Source organism: Pseudophryne corroboree (genome assembly GCF_028390025.1).
Source record: "Pseudophryne corroboree isolate aPseCor3 chromosome 3 unlocalized genomic scaffold, aPseCor3.hap2 SUPER_3_unloc_79, whole genome shotgun sequence".
In the NCBI taxonomy this organism is placed as follows: Eukaryota; Metazoa; Chordata; class Amphibia; order Anura; family Myobatrachidae; genus Pseudophryne; species Pseudophryne corroboree.
This window is the reverse complement of record NW_026967573.1, coordinates 158,065-179,824: the sequence shown is the minus strand read 5'-3', so window position 1 is coordinate 179,824 and position 21,760 is coordinate 158,065. Positions and strand designations below refer to the sequence as shown.

The 21,760-nt window shown below is 44.7% G+C and overlaps 1 protein-coding gene across 1 annotated transcript in view; it reads left to right on the top strand.

Moving 5' to 3' along the window:
* The first annotated feature begins 1,361 nt into the window (after positions 1-1,361).
* The window catches only part of LOC134984734 (zinc finger protein 260-like), a 70,890-nt gene continuing 50,491 nt past the window's right edge, over positions 1,362-21,760 (top strand). The window contains exons 1-2 of the mRNA XM_063950236.1: positions 1,362-1,458; positions 1,616-2,203. Coding sequence (XP_063806306.1) covers positions 1,774-2,203 — 430 coding nt within the window. The 5' untranslated portion in view covers positions 1,362-1,458; positions 1,616-1,773. The remainder of the gene's footprint in view (positions 1,459-1,615; positions 2,204-21,760) is intronic.

Genomic DNA, 21,760 nt, shown 5'->3' with positions numbered 1-21,760 from the left:
AGCCAGTGCCTCTTGAGAAATGTACCTCACCGCACGTCCCTGGTGTGCATGTTTAGTAGGTACATTGAGTAGAAAGGAGGTAACCATAATGCAGAGGTAAGTGTGCCCATTACAGGACAGGTGCACTGTATGTTTGTGTTGGGATGAGCGTGTCCATTGGCACGATAGTAATAATACAGGGACATAACTGGGGAGGTGAGGGGATCTGGAAGCGTCACAGTGACATCACATATCTATAGTAATAATACAGGAACATGACTGGGGAGGAGAGGAGGTCTGGGAGCGTCACAGTGACATCACTTTTATCCATTGTGATCATACAGGGACATGACTGGGGAGGTGAGGGGATCTGGGAGTGTCACAGTGACGTCTCCCCCATTTCGCAGGGTTACACAGTAGTGAAGAAGACATCTGTTGAGGGTGAGACACCGAGCAGCCCTCCCCGTGTGTCAGGAAGAAGAAGTACCCAGAGCCTCATCCCGGTGCCTCCACCTCACTCACTGACACGTGAGACACATTGAAAAGAAAATCCTGGAACTCGCCAACAAGATCAGTCAGCTGCTGACTGGAGAGGTGACTGCTGGGAATGGGACATTATACAGTAACACCGGGGGATGTGTCTGGGTGATGACTGGAGAGGTGACTGCTGGGAATGGGACATTATACAGTAACACCAGGGAATGTGTCTGGGTGATGTCTGGAGAGGTGACTGCTGAGAATGGGGCATTATACAGTAACACCAATGGATGTGTCTGGGTGATGACTGGAGAGGTGACTGCTGGGAATGGGACATTATACAGTAACACCAGGGAATGTGTCTGGGTGATGTCTGGAGAGGTGACTGCTGAGAATGGGGCATTATACAGTAACACCAATGGATGTGTCTGGGTGATGACTGGAGAGGTGACTGCTGGGAATGGGACATTATACAGTAACACCAATGGATGTGTCTGGGTGATGACTGGAGAGGTGACTGCTGGGAATGGGACATTATACAGTAACACCAGGGGATGTGTCTGGGTGATGACTGGAGAGGTGACTGCTGGGAATGGGACATTATACAGTAACACTAGGGGACGTGTCTGGGTGATGACTCTATCACTGTGTGTGTCAGGTTCCTATAAGGTGTCAAGATGTCACTGTCTATGTCTCCATGCAGGAGGGGGAGTATATAGAGGAACACAGGGGTCTGTACAAGGACGTGATGATGGAGAATCACCGGCCCCTCACATCACTGGGTAAGAGGAGACTGTCCTGTATTGTACAGGGGAGAGCATGTATGGGGGCCCCTTTATACACACATCACCTTATAATCACATATATACACTGTACTCAGTCACTGTGTGTCTCCTACAGATGGGCCCAGTAACAGAGATACCCCAGAGAGATGTCCCCATCCTCTGTATTCCCAGAATTGTACAGAGGAGAATCACAGGATCCCACAGGAGGATCAGGTAGGTGGGATTTAGGGTCTCACCAATATACCAAAGTGACTGTCACTGTATGATCTGTAGAGGAGCTGTGTGTGTCTTATACACTGATACTATACTGTTTCACCTCAGTCTAATCTGACTGTGCAGATGTCATTATAGTGTTTTTTGTTTTTTTTAGGTAGAACGTCTGTATGATATTAAAATAGAAGATACAGAGGGAGATGAAGAGACATATGTGACTGATATAAAGGCAGAAGATACAGAGGGAGATGAAGAGACGTATGTGACTGATATAAAGGCAGAAGATATAGAGGGAGAAGAAGAGACGTATGTGACTGATATGAAGGCAGAAGATATAGAGGGAGAAGAAGAGACATATGTGACTGATATAAAGGCAGAAGATATAGAGGGAGAAGAAGAGACGTATGTGACTGATATAAAGGCAGAAGATATAGAGGGAGAAGAAGAGACGTATGTGACTGATATGAAGGCAGAAGATATAGAGGGAGAAGAAGAGACGTATGTGATTGATATAAAGGCAGAAGATATAGAGGGAGAAGAAGAGACGCATGTGACTGATATAAAGGCAGAAGATATAGAGGGAGAAGAAGAGACGTATGTGACTGATATGAAGGCAGAAGATATAGAGGGAGAAGAAGAGACGTATGTGACTGATATAAAGGCAGAAGATATAGAGGGAGAAGAAGAGACGTATGTGAGGGGAGATCAGCAGCGTAAGGAGGAGGAGATCCCTACAGATATCAGCACAGGTGAGTAATAAACACTTATTACACAAGTCACATTTTCTCATTGCTCAGTCACTACAGCAATCTCTTATCCTACACCCTCCTCCGCCATCAGCCTTGTTCTCAGTTGGGTGTTTCTAACACAAGTCTATCCATGACAAATATCACATGTAGAGAGTTTTCTCATACGTCCTAGAGGATGCTGGTAACGCTTCGAGAACCATGGGGTATAGACTGGATCCGCAGGAGACATGGGCACTTTAAGACTTTTAAAAGGGGTGTGAACTGGTTCCTCCCTCTATATCGCTCCTCCAGACTCCAGTTTAGAATCTGTGCCCAGTGAGACTGGATGCACACTGAGGAGCTCTCCAGAGTTTCTCAGAAAAAGACTTATGTTAGGTTTATTATTTCCAGGGAAACCTGCTGGCTACAGGCTCCCTGCTTCATGGGACTTAGGGGAGAGAAGCAGACCTACTTCTGTGAGTTTCAAGGCTCTGCTTCTTAGGCTACAGGACACCATTAGCTCGTTCCCGGAGCCCACCGTCACCCCCCTTGCAGAGTCAGAAGACAGGTGAGTAGAAGATGAGCAGAAGACTTCACTGACGGCTTTGATGTACAGCACAGCGGCCGTGATGCGCGCCATGCTCCCACACTCAGTGGCACTACAGGGTGCAGGGCGCTGGGGGGGGGGGCACCCTGGGCAGCATGTAAACCCTCAATATGACTGGGAAAAGTGGTTTTCAGGTGCCTAGGCACTGAATCCGGTCCCCTGCCAGTGTAAAAATGTAAAAAGATAGCGGGGCTGAAGCGCACCATAGAGGGGGCGTGGCTTAGACCTCCCAGCTCTCACCAGCACCATTTTCTCTCCACAGAGCTGCAGAGATGCTGGCCTTCCTCTTCACTGCTGTACAAGTAACGGTGCAAAACAGGGGGGGGGGGGGGCACAGTTATTTTGGTGCTATTTAATATAATATAAAAGCGCTACTAGGTCTGGGGCTTTATATAAAGATGTTCAGAACCGGGCTAGGCGCTGGGTTGTGAGCTGCAAACTCCCTGTGTTCCTCTGACAGGCTTTACTGTGGGTCTGTCCCCTATATGCCCAGTGTGTTTGTGGGTGTCGGTGCACGTGTGTCGGCATGTCTGAGGCTGAGTGCTCTTCTCAGGAGGAGGCTGGAAAGAAACGGCTGTGGGAGTGACCCTGTCAGCACCGCCGACTCCTGATTGGGTAAATGTTTTGAGTGCTTTGAATGCGAATGTGGCTCTCAGAACCAGGCATGGAAAAAATCCGTAGAGGATGTGTTGTCCCAGGTTCAGACTCTCTGGGGTTCACAAAAGCGTTCATTTACCCAGAGAGCAGATACAGATACCGACACGGACTCTGACTTCAGTGTCGACTATAGTGATGCCAGACGAAATCCAAAACTGGCCAAGAGCATTCAGTACATGATTGTGGCGATAAAAGACGTGTTACATATCACTGAGGACCCTGCTGTACCTGATACAAGGGTCTGTATGTATAAAGGAAAGAGACCTGAGGTAATGTTTCTTCCCTCTCATGAACTGAACGCTCTTTGTGAAAAGGTTTGGAAAACTCCTGACAAGAAGTTTCAAATTCCCAAGAGAATTCCAGCGGTATATCTATTCCTCTCGGGGGATAGGGAAAAGTGGGAGTCACCCCCCACTGTGGACAAAGCTCTGTCACGGCTGTCCAAAAAGGTGGCGCTGCCGTCCCCCGAAACGGCAGCCCTAAAGGAACCTGCGGATCGTAAGCAGGAAAATACATTAAAATCCATTTATGTCACTACGGGTACGCTGCTCAGACCTGCTGTGGCATCGGCATGGGTGAGTAGCACTATTGAAAAATGGGCAGATAACTTGTCATCTGATATAGATACTCTGGATATGGATAGCGTTCTTTTGACACTAGGTCATATCAGGGATGCTGCAGCCTACCCAAAGGAAGCTGCAACGGATATTGGCCTCTTGGGATCGAGGGCCAATGCCATGGCAGTCTCAGCCAGGTGAGCATTGTGGATTCATCAATGGAATGCTGATGCTCACTCTAAGGAGGCTATGGAGTCTTTGCCGTATAAAGGTGGTGTCTTGTTTGGTGACTGTCTCACTGACCTGGTATCTACGGCTACCGCGGGTAAGTCGTAATTTTTACCTTATGTTCCTGCGTAACAAAAGAAAACGCACCACTATCAGGTGCAGTCCTTTCGTCCCAGTAAGTACAAAAAAGGCAGAGAGACTTCCTTCCTTCAAGGGGAAGAGGAAGGGGAAAAAGGTCGCCGGCTGCGGCAAGTTCCCAAGAGCAGACTTCCTCCCCGGCTTCTACCAAATCCACCGCATGACGCTGGGGCTCCTCTGGAGGAGTCGGCACCGGTGGGGGCACGTCTCAAACTCTTCAGTCCGTTCTGGGCTCGTTCGGCCCTAGACCCATGGGTTTTGGAAATAGTGTCCCAGCTAGAGTTTCAAGACGTTCCCCCCCCCCCCCCCTCACCAATTTTTCAAATCGGCCTTACCAGCTTCTCTTCAGGACAGGGAGGTGGTATGCGATGCAATACAAAAATTGTGTCTAAATCAGGTCATTGTCAGGTTTCCCCTGTCGCAACAGGGCGAAGGCTTTTATTCCAGCCTGTTTGTGGTCCCGAAGCCAGACAGCTCAGTCAGGCCTATCCTGAACCTCAAATACCTCAATTTCTACCTAAGGAAATTCAAGATGGAATCTCTCCGGGCAGTGATCTCCAGTCTGGAGGAGGGGGATTTTATGGTGTCGGTAGATATAAAGGATGCCTACTTGCGTGTTCCCATTTATCTGAGTTTTGAAATGCAGGATTTCCATTATCAGTTTCAGACGTTGCCGTTTGGTCTGTCCACGGCTCCTAGAATTTTCACCAAAGTAATGGCGGAAATTATGGTAGTCCTGCGCAAGCAGGGAGTCACAATTATCCCGTACTTGGACGATCTCCTGATAAAGGCGAGATTTAAGGAGCAATTACTGCAGAACATGACGCTCTCCCTGACAATTCTGCAACAATATGGTTGGCTCCTAAACATGCCAAAGTCACAGTTGGTTCCGACAACACGGCTGTCATTCCTGGGTATGATTCTGGATACACAATTGCAGAGAGTCTTTCTTCCAGTGGAAAAGGCTCTGGAAATTCAGAACATGGTCAAACAGATTCTGAAACCGGCAAGAGGGTCGATTCATCAATGCACTCGGTTGCTGGGGAAGATGGTGGCGGCCTACGAGGCCATTCAGTTTAGCAGATTCCATGCCAGGGTGTTTCAGTGGGATCTGTTGGACAAGTGGTCCGCGTCTCACCTACACATGCACCGGAAAATAATCCTGTCCTCCAGGACCAGAATCTCCCTTCTGTGGTTGCTGCACAGCTCTCATCTCCTAGAGGGTCACAGGTTCGGGATTCAGGATTGGATCCTGGTGACCACGGATGCAAGTCTCCGAGGCTGGGGAGCAGTCACACGGGGAAAATTTCCAGGGAAAATGGTCAATCCAGGAAGCTTGTCTGCACATAAACATTCTGGAATTAAGGGCCATCTACAACGGGCTTCTGCAAGCGGAACATCTTCTGCGCGGTCTGCCCGTCTTGATTCAGTCGGACAACATAACAACAGTGGCGCATATAAACCGCCAGGGCGAAACAAAGAGCAGAACGGAAATGGCAGAGGCCATAAAAGTTCTCCGCTGGGCAGAAAGACATGCAAGCGCTCTGTCAGTGGTCTTCATTCCAGGCGTGTACAACTGGGAATCAGACTTCCTCAGCAGACATGATCTCCATCCAGGAGAGTGGGGTCTTCATCAAGAGGTCTTTGCAGAAGTGACAAGTCGTTGGGGAATTCCTCAAATAGACATGATGGCGTCTCGCCTCAACAAGAAGCTTCAGAGATATTGTTTCAGGTCGAGGGACCCTCAAGCAATAGCGGTGGACACCGTGGGTGTTTCAACCGTTCTATGTGTTCCTTCCACTTCCACTCATTCCAAAAGTGTGAAAGGTCATAAGAAGAGCAAGGGTTCATGCAATACTCATTGTTCCAGACTGGCCAAGGAGGGCCTGGTATCCGGATCTTCAGGAATTACTCATAGGAGATCTCTGGCCTCTTCCTCTACGAGAGGACCTGTTACAGCAAGGGCCGTGCGTGTGTCAAGATTTACCGCGGCTGCGTTTGACGGCATGGCAGTTGAACGCCAAATCCTAGCCCGAAAAGGTATTCCCAGTGAAGTCATTCCCACACTTTTTCAGGCTAGAAAAGAAGTGAAGGCGAAACATTATCACCGTATTTGGAAAAAATGTGTGTCTTGGTGTGAATCCAAGAAGGCTCCTATAGAGGAATTCCAGCTGGGGCGTTTTCTCCATTTTCTGCAAGCAGGTGTGGATGCGGGCCTAAAGTTAGGCTTCATTAAAGTACAAATTTTGGCCTTATCCATTTTCTTTCAAAAATAATTGGCCTCCTTCCAGAAGTTCAGACTCTCGTGAAAGGCGTGCTGCACATCCAACCTCCCTTTGTGCCCCCAGTGACACCATGGGATCTTAATGTGGTGTTGCAATTCCTGCAATCTCATTGGTTTTAACCTTTACGTAAGGTTGAGTTGAAATTATTTACTTGGAAAGTAGTCATGCTGTTGGCCTTGGCATACGCAAGGCGAGTGTCTGAGTTAGCGGCTTTGTCTCACTAAAAAGCCCCTATTTAATCTTCCATGTAGATAGAGCGGAGTTGAGAACTCGTCAGCAATTTCTGCCAAAAGTGGTTTCATCGTTTCACGTAAACCAGCCTATTGTGGTGCCAGTGGCTACTGATGCCTTGGCGGAATCGACGTCTCTCGATGTGGTCAGAGCTTTGAAAATCTATGTCGCCAGAACGGCTCAGATTAGGAAAACAGAGGCTCTGTTTGTCCTGTATGCTCCCACCAAGATTGGGGGCTCCTGCTTCCAAGCAGACTATTGCACGCTGGAACTGTAATATGGTTCAGCAGGCTCATTCTACAGCAGGATTGCCGTTACCAAAATCGGTTAAGGCCCACTCTACCAGAAAGGTGGGCGCATCCTGGGTGGCTGCCCGAGGGGTCTCGGCATTACAGCTTTGCCGAGCAGCTACTTGGTCAGGATCAAACACCTTTGCGAAGTTTTACAAGTTTGATACCCTGGCTGAGGAGGACCTCTTATTTGGTCAATCGGTGCTGCAGAGTCATCCGCACTCTCCCGCCCCTTCTAGAGCTTTGGTATAAACCCCATGGTTCTTGAAGCATCCCCAGCATCCTCTAGGACGTATGAGAAAATAGGATTTTAATACCTACCGGTAAATCCTTTTCTCTTAGTCCGTAGAGGATGCTGGGCGCCCGTGCCAGTGCGTACTGTCCTGCAGTTATTGGTTATGGTTACTCTCATGTTGAGTTAAGTACAGTCAGTCTGTGGCTGAGGTTGGTCATGCCGTTGCATGCGTTGTTGTTGACTGCCATGTTGTACGGCGTGTTTGAGGTGTGAGCTGGTGTGTATCTCACCTTAGTTTAAAATTAAATAAATCCTTTTCCTCTAAATGTCCGTCTCCCTGGGCACAGTTCCTATAACTGGAGTCTGGAGGAGGGGCATAGAGGGAGGAGTCAGTTAACACCCCTTTTAAAGTCTTAAAGTGCCCATGTCTCCTGCGGATCCCGTCTATACTCCATGGTTCTTGAAGCATCCTCTACGGACTAAGAGAAAAGGATTTACCGGTAGGTATTAAAATCCCATTTTTGCACATGTGCACTATGGGTGAGACACATGAGCACTATGGGTGAGACGCATGCTTACTATGGGTGAGACACATGCTTACTATGGGTGAGACGCATGCTTACTATGGGTGAGACGCATGCTTACTATGGGTGAGACACATGAGCACTATGGGTGAGACACATGAGCACTATGGGTGAGACACATGAGCACTATGGGTGAGACACATGAGCACTATGGGTGAGACACTTTTGTTTGTTTTTTCATATTTCTCTGACGTCCTTGTGGATGCTGGGACTCCGTCAGGACCATGGGGATTAGCGGCTCCGCAGGAGACAGGGCACAAAAATAAAAGCTTTAGGATCAGGTGGTGTGCACTGGCTCCTCCCCCTATGACCCTCCTCCAAGCCTCAGTTAGGTTTTTGTGCCCGTCCGAGCAGGGTGCAATCTAGGTGGCTCTCTTAAAGAGATGCTTAGAAAAAGTTATTAGGTTTTTTATTTTCAGTGAGTCCTGCTGGCAACAGGCTCACTGCATCGAGGGACTTAGGGGAGAGAAGTGAACTCACCTGCGTGCAGGATGGATTGGCTTCTTAGGCTACTGGACACCATTAGCTCCAGAGGGATCGAACACAGGCCCAGCCATGGAGTCCGGTCCCGGAGCCGCGCCGCCGACCCCCCTTGCAGATGCCGAAGATGAAGAGGTCCAGAGGTCCAGAAACAGGCGGCAGAAGACTTTTCAGTCTTCATGAGGTAGCGCACAGCACTGCAGCTGTGCGCCATTGTTGTCAGCACACTTCACACCAGCGGTCACTGAGGGTGCAGGGCGCTGGGGGGGGCGCCCTGGGCAGCAATGTATAATACCTTTTTTATGGCTAAAATACATCACATATAGCCCTTGAGGCTATATGGATGTATTTAACCCCTGCCATATATCACAATCTCCGGGAGAAGAGCCCGCCGTTATAGGGGGCGTGGCCTATTCTCCTCAGCACACTGCACCATTTTCCTGCTCAGCTCCGCTGTGAGGAAGGCTCCCAGGACTCTCCCCTGCACTGCACTACAGAAACAGGGTAAAATAGAGAGGGGGGGGCACATTTTTTGGCGATATTACTATATTTAAGCAGCTATAAGGATACAACACTTCTATAGGGTTGTTCCCATATATATTATAGCGCTTGGGTGTGTGCTGGCAAACTCTCCCTCTGTCTCCCCAAAGGGCTAGTGGGGTCCTGTCTTCATTAGAGCATTCCCTGTGTGTCTGCTGTGTGTCGATACGTGTGTGTCGACATGTATGAGGACGAAGTTGGTGTGGAGGCGGAGCAATTGCCGGTAATGGTGATGTCACCCCCCAGGGAGTCGACACCGGAATGGATGGCTTTGTTTATGGAATTACGGGATAATGTCAGCACATTACAAAAATCTGTTGACGACATGAGACGGCCGGAAAACCAGTTAGTACCTGTACAGGCGTCTCAGACACCGTCAGGGGCTGTAAAACGCCCTTTACCTCAGTCGGTCGACACAGACCCAGACACGGACACTGAATCTAGTGTCGACGGTGAAGAAACAAACGTATTTTCCAGTAGGACCACACGTTATATGATCACGGCAATGAAGGAGGCTTTACATATCTCTGATACTGCAAGTACCACAAAAAGGGGTATTATGTGGGGTGTGAAAAAACTACCTGTAGTTTTTCCTGAATCAGAGGAATTGAATGATGTATGTGATGTAGTGTGGGTTAACCCAGATAGAAAATTGCTAATTTCAAAGAAGTTATTGGCATTATACCCTTTCCCGCCAGAGGTTAGGGCGCGCTGGGAAACACCCCCTAGGGTGGATAAGGCTGTTTTGATAAGACACGCTTATCAAAACAAGTGGCGTTACCGTCTCCTGAAACGGCCGCCCTCAAGGTTCCAGCTGATAGGAGGCTGGAAACTACCCTAAAAAGTATATACACACATACTGGTGTTTTACTGCGACCAGCCATCGCCTCAGCATGGATGTGCATTGCTGGGGTGGTCTGGTCGGATTCCCTGACTGAAAATATTGATACCCTGGATAGGGACAGTATTTTATTAACTATAGAGCAATTAAAGGATGCTTTCCTTTATATGCGAGATGCTCAGAGGGATATTTGCACTCTGGCATCGAGGGTAAGTGCGATGTCCATATCTGCCAGAAGAAGTTTATGGACGCGACAGTGGTCAGGTGATGCGGATTCCAAACGGCATATGGAAGTATTGCCGTATAAAGGGGAGGAATTATTTGGGGTCGGTCTATCGGATTTGGTGGCCACGGCAACAGCCGGGAAATCCACCTTTTTACCTCAGGTCTCCTCCCAACAGAAAAAGACACCGTCTTTTCAGCCGCAGTCCTTTCGGTCCTATAAGAACAAGCGGGCAAAAGGACAGTCATATCTGCCCCGAGGCAAAGGAAAGGGTAAGAGAGTGCAGCAAGCAGCTCCTTCCCAGGAACAGAAGCCCTCCCCGGGTTCTGCAAAGCCCTCAGCATGACGCTGGGGCTTTACAAGCGGACTCAGGAGCGGTGGGGGGTCGACTCAAGAATTTCAGCGCGCAGTGGGCTCACTCACAAGTGGACCCCTGGATCCTGCAGGTAGTATCTCAGGGTTACAGGTTGGAATTCGAGATGTCTCCCCCTCGCCGGTTCCTAAAGTCTGCTTTGCCAACGTCTCCCTCAGACAGGGCGACGGTATTGGAAGCCATTCACAAGCTGTATTCTCAGCAGGTGATAGTCAAGGTACCCCTTCTACAACAGGGAAAGGGGTATTATTCCACACTATTTGTGGTACCGAAGCCGGACGGCTCGGTAAGACCTATTCTAAATCTGAAATCTTTGAACCTGTACATACAAAAATTCAAGTTCAAGATGGAATCACTCAGAGCAGTGATAGCGAATCTGGAAGAAGGGGACTTTCTGGTGTCCCTGGACATAAAGGATGCTTACCTGCATGTCCCAATTTGCCCTTCACATCAAGGGTACCTCAGGTTCGTGGTGCAAAACTGTCATTATCAGTTTCAGACGCTGCCGTTTGGATTGTCCACGGCACCTCGGGTCTTTACCAAGGTAATGGCCGAAATGATGATTCTTCTGCGAAGAAGAGGCGTATTAATTATCCCTTACTTGGACGATCTCCTGATAAGGGCAAGGTCCAGAGAACAGCTGGAAGTCGGAGTAGGACTAACCTAAGTAGTGCTTCAGCAACACGGCTGGATTCTGAATTTTCCAAAATCTCAATTGACCCCGACGACACGTCTGCTGTTCCTGGGAATGATTCTGGACACTGTCCAGAAAAAGGTGTTTCTTCCGGAAGAGAAAGCCAGGGAGTTATCCGAACTTGTCAGGAACCTCCTAAAACCAGGAAAAGTATCTGTGCATCAATGCACAAGAGTCCTGGGGAAGATGGTGGCTTCTTACGAAGCGATTTCTTTCGGCAGATTCCACGCAAGAATTTTTCAGTGGGATCTGCTGGACAAATGGTCCGGATCGCATCTGCAGATGCATCAGCGGATAACCTTGTCTCCAAGGACAAGGGTGTCTCTGCTGTGGTGGTTGCAGAGTGCTCATCTGTTAGAGGGCCGCAGATTCGGCATACAGGACTGGGTCCTGGTGACCACGGATGCCAGCCTGAGAGGCTGGGGAGCAGTCACACAGGGAAGAAACTTCCAGGGAGTGTGGTCAAACCTGGAAATGTCTCTTCACATAAATATACTGGAGCTAAGAGCGATTTACAATGCTCTAAGCCTGGCAAAACCTCTGCTTCAGGGTCAGCCGGTGTTGATCCAGTCGGACAACATCACAGCAGTCGCCCACGTAAACAGACAGGGCGGCACAAGAAGCAGGAGTGCAATGACAGAAGCCGCAAGGATTCTTCGCTGGGCGGAAAATCACGTGATAGCACTGTCAGCAGTGTTCATTCCGGGAGTGGACAACTGGGAAGCGGACTTCCTCAGCAGACACGACTTACACCCGGGAGAGTGGGGACTTCATCCAGAAGTTTTCCACATGATTGTGAACCGTTGGGAAAAACCCAAGGTGGATATGATGGCGTCCCGCCTAAACAAAAAACTGGACAGGTATTGCGCCAGGTCAAGAGACCCTCAGGCAATAGCTGTGGACGCTCTGGTAACACCGTTGGTGTACCAGTCAGTGTATGTGTTTCCTCCTCTGCCTCTCATACCAAAGGTACTGAGAATTATACGGCAAAGGGGAGTAAGAACAATACTCGTGGCTCCGGATTGGCCAAGAAGGACTTGGTACCCGGAACTTCAAGAGATGCTCACGGAAGATCCGTGGCCTCTACCTCTCAGAGGGGACCTGCTTCAGCAGGGACCTTGTCTATTCCAGGACTTACCGGGGCTGCGTTTGACGGCATGGCGGTTGAACGCCGGATTCTAAAGGAAAAAGGCATTCCAGAGGAAGTTATTCCTACCCTAATTAAGGCCAGGAAGGAAGTGACCGCACAACATTATCACCGCATTTGGAGAAAATATGTTGCGTGGTGTGAGGCCAGGAGGGCCCCGACGGAGGAATTTCAACTGGGTCGATTCCTACATTTCCTGCAAACAGGATTGTCTATGGGCCTCAAATTGGGGTCCATTAAGGTTCAAATTTCGGCCCTGTCGATTTTCTTCCAGAAAGAATTGGCTTCAGTGCCTGAAGTCCAAACTTTTGTCAAAGGAGTACTACATATACAGCCCCCGGTTGTGCCTCCAGTGGCACCGTGGGATCTCAATGTAGTTTGGGATTTTCTCAAATCCCATTGGTTTGAGACACTCAAATCGGTGGATTTGAAATACCTTACATGGAAAGTCACCATGCTACTGGCCCTGGCTTCAGCCAGGAGAGTATCAGAATTGGCGGCTTTATCGTACAAAAGCCCATATCTGATTTTCCATTCGGATAGGGCAGAACTGAGGACGCGTCCTCATTTTCTCCCTAAGGTGGTTTCAGCATTTCATTTGAACCAGCCTATTGTGGTGCCTGCGGCTACTAGCGATTTGGAGGATTCCAAGTTGCTGGACGTTGTCAGAGCATTAAAAATATATATCTCAAGGACGGCTGGAGTCAGGAAATCTGACTCGCTGTTTGTACTGTATGCGCCCAATAAGTTGGGTGCTCCTGCGTCTAAGCAGACGATTGCTCGTTGGATTTGTAGCACAATCCAACTTGCACATTCTGTGGCAGGCCTGCCACAGCCTAAATCTGTAAATGCCCATTCCACCAGGAAGGTGGGCTCATCTTGGGCGGCTGCCCGAGGGGTCTCGGCATTACAACTTTGCCGAGCAGCTACGTGGTCAGGGGAGAACACGTTTGTAAAATTCTACAAATTTGATACCCAGGCTAAGGAGGACCTGGAGTTCTCTCATTCGGTGTTGCAGAGTCATCCGCACTCTCCCGCCCGTTTGGGAGCTTTGGTATAATCCCCATGGTCCTGACGGAGTCCCAGCATCCACAAGGACGTCATAGAAAATAAGAATTTACTCACCGGTAATTCTATTTCTCGTAGTCCGTAGTGGATGCTGGGCGCCCATCCCAAGTGCGGATTGTCTGCAATACTTGTATATAGTTATTGTTACAAAATCGGGTTGTTATTGTTGGGAGCCATCTGTTCAGAGGCTCCGATGTTATCATACTGTTAACTGGGTTCAGATCACAGGTTGTACGGTGTGATTGGTGTGGCTGGTATGAGTCTTACCTGGGATTCATAAATCCTTCCTTATTGTGTACGCTCGTCCGGGCACAGTATCCTAACTGAGGCTTGGAGGAGGGTCATAGGGGGAGGAGCCAGTGCACACCACCTGATCCTAAAGCTTTTATTTTTGTGCCCTGTCTCCTGCGGAGCCGCTAATCCCCATGGTCCTGACTGAGTCCCAGCATCCACTACGGACTACGAGAAATAGAATTACCGGTGAGTAAATTCTTATTTTTTGCTCTGCCGGCCAGCGTGTTACAAATTGAATTTGTCTAGTGATCTTGTTGCTTGGGACCCCTTGGCACTTTGAGGTCCAGTACAGGGGTTCCCTTTGTACCCTCGCCAGGCATGCATATGGATATTGGAAATGGTTTCCGCAAGCTTGGAGACAGCAGTGTTTTCCCTCTTCATCCTCCATGTCAGCCATTGCAATGGGTAACTTCCCTGTATGGAGAATTTACAAAGGGAACTCTCTTCATGCTCCTTACATCCCTGCCGCTCTAGTCCATATACTGATGGTTCCATCATCCATCAGAAACAGGATACATATGGCAATAATATAACCCTCCAAGCACTGGGAACTCAGTCCTTTTACTATAAATCACTTTTCCATGGAGCGTAATCTGCATCAGCAGGCCCGTATCCAGAAACCTGGCAGTGGTAGGCAACGGTTGAGGACCTTCGTCTGCAGTTACCAACAGCACAAGTTGGCTGCAAGGGGTATCTGCAGATCTTCTTATGCTATCCCCTCAACAGCCCCTACCCCATCCTTTGGGCCTTACATCACTGTTGCCCCCTCAGTGATTATTGCTGGATGTCACCTGGGGGATCCTCCATCTTCCCCAGATCGCTCACCTCTCCCAGCCTGACCGGCTGAGGGCCTGGCTGAATGCTATTCTTAGTCTTGCTGGCATCTCCTTCATGACCCCAGGTGCATTATCCCTTTCTCTCCTCTGTGCTATGCTGGCTAGACTTGAGTCTTCTACATCACAGAGAAGACTGGGGTGCAAGTGTTGTCTCCTAACATCCACTGTATCAGCATTTGCTTGGATGTCTCCTAGTGCTGACATAGTTACAGTCCACAAAACTTTTATGGGGCTTACAGTAGCGCAACATATCCCCATCTAGTTCCTGCTCTGATCTTGGGTTATCAGCCTCTGATACACGTGTCCTTTCTAATCCACAAGGTACAGACCAGCTCTCAGATTTCAGCTCCTCACTCTCTAAATTGCTAAGTGGGAACAATAATTCATAATTGTCTTGTCAGCTGAATATACTGGTCAGCCTGGGGCATGATGCCACCCTCCACTGGTGGTCAGGAAGTAGGACAATAATACCCCATCCATGGTTATCTCCTCTTGGACACAGTCCTCATAGATCCCCTGCCAGCTGGTTAATAGGTGTCCATCTTCCATATCGGCAAATGGGAAGGTGTAGTTGTGCAATACCCACTGCTTGCCACCAAATGTGAAGGTCCTAGGTCTATGTATGTGCCAAACTAACACCTGGTTCCTTCTCCAAGTCCTACAGATCACACAGGACACACAATAGCAAAGATACAAACGATACCTCTATATTACACACACAGGATATACATGTAACATCAGTAAATACAATCTATATACACTACATACAGAATGGCCAGCAGTATTAACCACACTCTGAGAACCTTACCATGTCCAAACCACTTTGGCCTGAGGAGTACCCTGGACAGGAACCAAGACTCCACAGTTCCAGTATCTCAGGTTTCAGGAAGTGATCTGAGATAACATATAAAGTCCTCGGTTTGCCATTATAAGACCTCTGCTTTTACCTGATGGGTGACACCGTTGAGGCCTAGCTTTGGGTGATATGAATGAAGGGACTGGCTACAGAACAGTCTGTTTTTCCCCACTTACCCCTGCAGATTTTGGTGCCTGGCTGTCTGACAAAGACAAGGTTAGAATAAAGCCGACTCCATCACATTGACAGGGGTTTTGCATCTCGGGGCAATAAAACTGGTCGCTATTAACCCCTTGCAGTCATTTGTGATGTCAGAGCCCCTTCAGCTGTTCATGGCCTCCAGTGAGAGAGGGGGCAGTGTGGGGTGTCAGCCTTGGGACTTCCTGTAGGTCACACAGCAACACTGCCAAAGAGACACAGGATAGCTTACCTGGCTGGGCAGTCACCATGGTGACCAAGTCATTACACCCTATAATACAATAATCAATATCTTCATGTATAAACAGGTCATACATCTGGATACCTTTTAAGGTTAATTGGATAGGGAGTTTTTGTAATTAACTGAATCCCCCCCATAAAGTGTTTATACATACAGTATGATGTTACATTGAGATTACCGCTGGAGGAAACTCTGCCACAATATAATTGAATGTAATTTATCCCATCCTCATATGGGTGTAATATATTAATATATTCTTACTGAACAGGATTACCAGCACTGAATCAATTATCACCCAATATAATATACATGCCAATGTGTAACAACAAATACACTTGTTTCTTTATTACTTTATTCACCTTTATACATTTACCTTTGTGTTTAATATATCACTGATTTATCTTACATACTTTACTGTACTTAATAAAGGTTATATATTATTTATTAGTGCACAAACAGGACAGCACTTTCTCTTCTTTGCTGTTTTATTATTGCAAAGCCCATGTCACCTCCAGTAATCCCACATGAGCGTCATGTCACCTCTAGTAATCCCACATGAGTGTCCATGTCACCTCTAGTAATCCCACATGAGCGTCCGTGTCACCTCTACTAATCCCACATGAGTGTCCATGTCACCTCTACTAATCCCACATGAGTGTCCATGTCACCTCTACTAATCCCACATGAGCGTCCATGTCACCTCTACTAATCCCACATGAGCGTCCGTGTCACCTCTAGTAATCCCACATGAGCGTCCGTGTCACCTCTAGTAATCCCACATGAGCGTCCGTGTCACCTCTAGTAATCCCACATGAGCGTCCGTGTCACCTCTAGTAATCCCACATGAGCGTCCGTGTCACCTCCTAGTAATCCCACATGAGCATCCATGTTGGTCACTAAGACGATACAGAAGGAAACTATAGGTCAGTAAGACAATACAGTAAGAAACTATAGGTCAGTAAGACAATACAGTAAGAAACTATAGGTCAGTAAGACAATACAGTAGGAAACTATAAGTCATTAGGACAAAGTAAGAAGCTGTAGGTTAATAAGACAATACAGTAGTAAACTAGGTCAGTAAGACAATACAGTAGGAAACTATACATCAGTAAGACAATACAGGAATGAAAGTATAGGTCAGTAAGACAATACAGTAGGAAATTATAGGTCAGTTAGACAATACATTAAGAAACTATAGGTCAGTAAGACAATACAGTAGGAAACTGTAGGTCAGTAAGACAATACAGTAGGAAACTATAGGTCAGTAAGACAATACTGTAAAAACTATACGTCAGTAAGACAATACAGTAAGAAACTATAGGTCAGTAAGACAATACAGTAGGAAACTATAGGTCAGTTAGACAATACATTAAGAAACTATAGGTCAATAAGACAATACAGAAGAAACTATAGGTAATTAAGACAATACAAAAGGAAACTTTAGGTCAGTAATACAATACAGTAGGAAACTATAGGTCACTAAGACGATACAGTAGGAAACTATAGGTCACTAAGACAATACAGAAGAAACTATAGGTCAGTAAGACAATACAGTAGGAAACTATAGGTAATTAAGACAATACAGTAGGAAACTATAGGTCAGTAAGACAATACAGTAGAAAACTATAGGTCACTAAGACAATACAGTAGGAAACTATAGGTCACTAAGACAATACAGTAGGAAACTATAGGTCACTAAGACGATACAGTAGGAAACTATAGGTCACTAAGACAATACAGAAGAAACTATAGGTCAGTAAGACAATACAGTAGGAAACTATAGGTAATTAAGACAATACAGTAGGAAACTATAGGTCAGTAAGACAATACAGTAGAAAACTATAGGTCACTAAGACAATACAGTAGGAAACTATAGGTCACTAAGACAATACAGTAGGAAACTATACATCAGTAAGACAATACAGGAATGAAAGTATAGGTCAGTAAGACAATACAGTAGGAAATTATAGGTCAGTTAGACAATACATTAAGAAACTATAGGTCAGTAAGACAATACAGTAGGAAACTGTAGGTCAGTAAGACAATACAGTAGGAAACTATAGGTCAGTAAGACAATACTGTAAAAACTATACGTCAGTAAGACAATACAGTAAGAAACTATAGGTCAGTAAGACAATACAGTAGGAAACTATAGGTCAGTTAGACAATACATTAAGAAACTATAGGTCAATAAGACAATACAGAAGAAACTATAGGTAATTAAGACAATACAAAAGGAAACTTTAGGTCAGTAATACAATACAGTAGGAAACTATAGGTCACTAAGACGATACAGTAGGAAACTATAGGTCACTAAGACAATACAGAAGAAACTATAGGTCAGTAAGACAATACAGTAGGAAACTATAGGTAATTAAGACAATACAGTAGGAAACTATAGGTCAGTAAGACAATACAGTAGAAAACTATAGGTCACTAAGACAATACAGTAGGAAACTATAGGTCACTAAGACAATACAGTAGGAAACTATAGGTCACTAAGACAATACAGTAGGAAACTATAGGTCACTAAGACAATACAGAAGAAACTATAGGTCATTAAGACAATACAGTAGAATTAGGAAATGATAGATCGGTTATACAATACAATAAGAAACTATAGGTCACTAAGACAATACAGAAGAAACTATAGGTCATTAAGACAATACAGTAGAATTAGGAAATGATAGATCAGTTATACAATACAATAAGAAACTATAGGTCAGTAAGACAATACAGTAAGAAACTATTGGTCAGTAAGACAGTGCAGAAGAAACTATAGGTCACTAAGACAATACAGTAGAATCCTATAAGTCAGTAAGACAATATATTAGGAAACTAGTACAGTAAGATAATACAGTAAGAAACTGTAGGTCAGTAAGACAATACAGTAGGAATCTGTAGGTCAGTAAAACAATACAAAAGGAAACTATACGTCAGTAAGACAATACAGTAGGAAACTGTAGGTCAGTAAGACAACACAGTAGGAAACTGTCAGTAAGACAATACAGAAGGAAACTGTAGGTCAGTAAGACAATACAGTAGGAAACTATAGGCCAGTAAGACAATACAGTAGGAAACTATAGGTCAGTAAGACAATACAGAAGGAAACTATAGGTAGGTAAGACAATACAGAAGGAAACTATAGGTAGGTAAGATATTACAGTAAAACTATAGGTCATTAAGAGAATCCAGTAGGAAATTATAGGTCAGTAAGACAATACAGTAGGAAACTTTAGGTCACTAAGACAAAACCACAGGAGACTATAGGTTAGTTAGACAATACAGAAGAAACAAAGTCTGTAAGACAATACAGTAGGAAACTATAGGTCAGTAAGACAATACAGTAAGAAACTGTAGGTCAGTAAAACTACATTAAGAAACTATGGGTCAGTATTACAATACAGAAGGAGATTAGGTCAGTAAAACAATACATAAGGAAACTATAGTTAAGTAAGACAACACAGTAGGAAACTAGGTCAGTAAGTCAATACAGTAGGATTAGGAAATGATAGGTCATTAAGACAATACAGTAGGAAACTTTAGGTCATTAAGACAATACAGTAGGAAACTATACATCAGTAAGACAATACAGGAAAGAAAGTATAGGTCAGTAAGACAATACAGTAGGAAACTAAAAGTAAGACAATACAGTAGGAAACTATATGCCATTAAGACAATATGGAAGGAAACACAGTAGGAAACTATAGGTCAGTAAGGCAATACATTAGAAAAATATAGGTCAATTATCAATACAGTAAGAAACTATAGATCAGAAACACAATACAGTAAGATACTGTAGGTCAGTAAGACAATACAGAAGAAACTAAGTCAGTAAGACAATGCAGAAGGAAACTGTAGGTCAGTAAGACAATGCAGTAGGAAACTATAGGTCAGTAAGACAATACAGTAGGAAACTATAGGTCAGTAAGACAATACAGTAGGAAACTAGGTCAGTAAGACAATACAGTAGGAATCTGTACGTCAGTAAGACAATACAGTAGGAAACTAGGTCAGTAAAACAATACTGTAAAAACTGTACGTCAGTAAGACAATACAGTAAAACTATAGGTCAGTAAGACAATATGGAAGGAAACTATAGTTCAAGTTAGACAATACAGTATGAAACTATAGGTCAGTAAGACAATACAGTAGGAAACTATAGCTCAGTTAGACAATACATTAAGAAACTATAGGTCAATAAGACAATACAGAAGAAACTATAGGTAATTAAGACAATACAAAAGGAAACTTTAGGTCAGTAATACAATACAGTAGGAAACTATAGGTCACTAAGACAATACAGTAGGAAACTACAGGTCACTAAGACAATACAGAAGAAACTATAGGTCATTAAGACAATACAGTAGAATTGGGAAATGATAGATCAGTTAGACAATACAATAAGAAACTATAGGTCAGAAAGACAATATGGAAGGAAACTATAAATAAGTAAGACATTACAGTTTGAAACTATAGGTCATTTATAGGTCAGTAAGATAATGGTTAATTTATAGGTCGGTAAGATAATGAAGTAGGAAACTATAGGTCAGTAAGACAATACAGTAAAACTGTAGGTCAGTAAGACAATATAGTAAGAAACTATTGGTCAGTAAGACAGTGCAGAAGAAACTATAGGTCACTAAGACAATACAGTAGAAACCTATAAGTCAGTAAGACAATATATTAGGAAACTATAGTACAGTAAGATAATACAGTAAGAAACTATAGATCAGAAAGGCAATACATTAAGAAACTATAGGTCAGTAAGACAATACAGTAGGAAACTGTAGGTCAGTAAGACAATACAGCAGGAATCTGTAGGTCAGTAAAACAATACAAAAGGAAACTATAGGTCAGTAAGACAATACAGTAAGAAACTATAGGTCAGTAAGACAATACAGTCGGAAACTATAGGTCAGTAAGACAATACAGTAGGAAACTATAGGTCACTAAGACAATACAGTAGGAAACTATAGGTCAGTAAGACAATACAGTAGGAAACTAGGTCAGTAAGACAATACAGAAGAAACTATAAGTCAGTAAAAAAATGCAGTAGTAATTTATAGGTCAATAAGATAATGAAGTAGGAAACTATAGGTCAGTAAGACAATACAGTAAAACTGTATGTCAGTAAAACTACATTAAAAACTATGGGTCAGTATTACAATACAGAAGGAGATTAGGTCAGTAAAACAATACATAAGGAAACTATAGTTAAGTAAGACAACACAGTAGGAAACTAGGTCAGTAAGACAATACAGTAGGATTAGGAAATGATAGGTCATTAAGACAATACAGTAGGAAACTATAGGTAAGTAAGACAATACAGTAAGAAACTATAGGTCAGTTAGACAATACATTAAGAAACTATAGGTCATTAAGACAATACAGAAGGAAACTATAGATAATTAAGACAATACAAAAGCAAACTTTAGGTCAGTAAGACAATGTGGAAGGAAACTAGTTCAGTAAGATAATACAGTGTGAAACTATAGGTAAGTAAGACAATACAGTAGGAAACTATAGGTCAGTAAGACAATACAGTATGAAACTATAGGTCAGTAAGACAATACAGTAGGAAACTATGGGTCAGTAATACAATACTGTAGGAAACTATAGGCCACTAAGACAATACAGTAAGGAACTATAGGTAATTAAGACAACACAAAAGAAAACTTTAGGTCAGTAAATACAATACTGTAGGAAACTATAGGTCACTAAGACAATACAGTAAGAAACTATAGGTCATTAAGACAATACAGTAGGAAACTATAGGTCAGTTAGACAATACATTAAGAAACTATAGGTCAATAAGACAATATAGTAAGAAACTATAGGTCAGTAGGACAATACATTAATAAAGTATATGTCAGAAAGACAATACAATAAGAAACTATAGGTCATTAAGACAATACAGAAGGAAACTATAGATAATTAAGACAATACAAAAGCAAACTTTAGGTCAGTAAGAC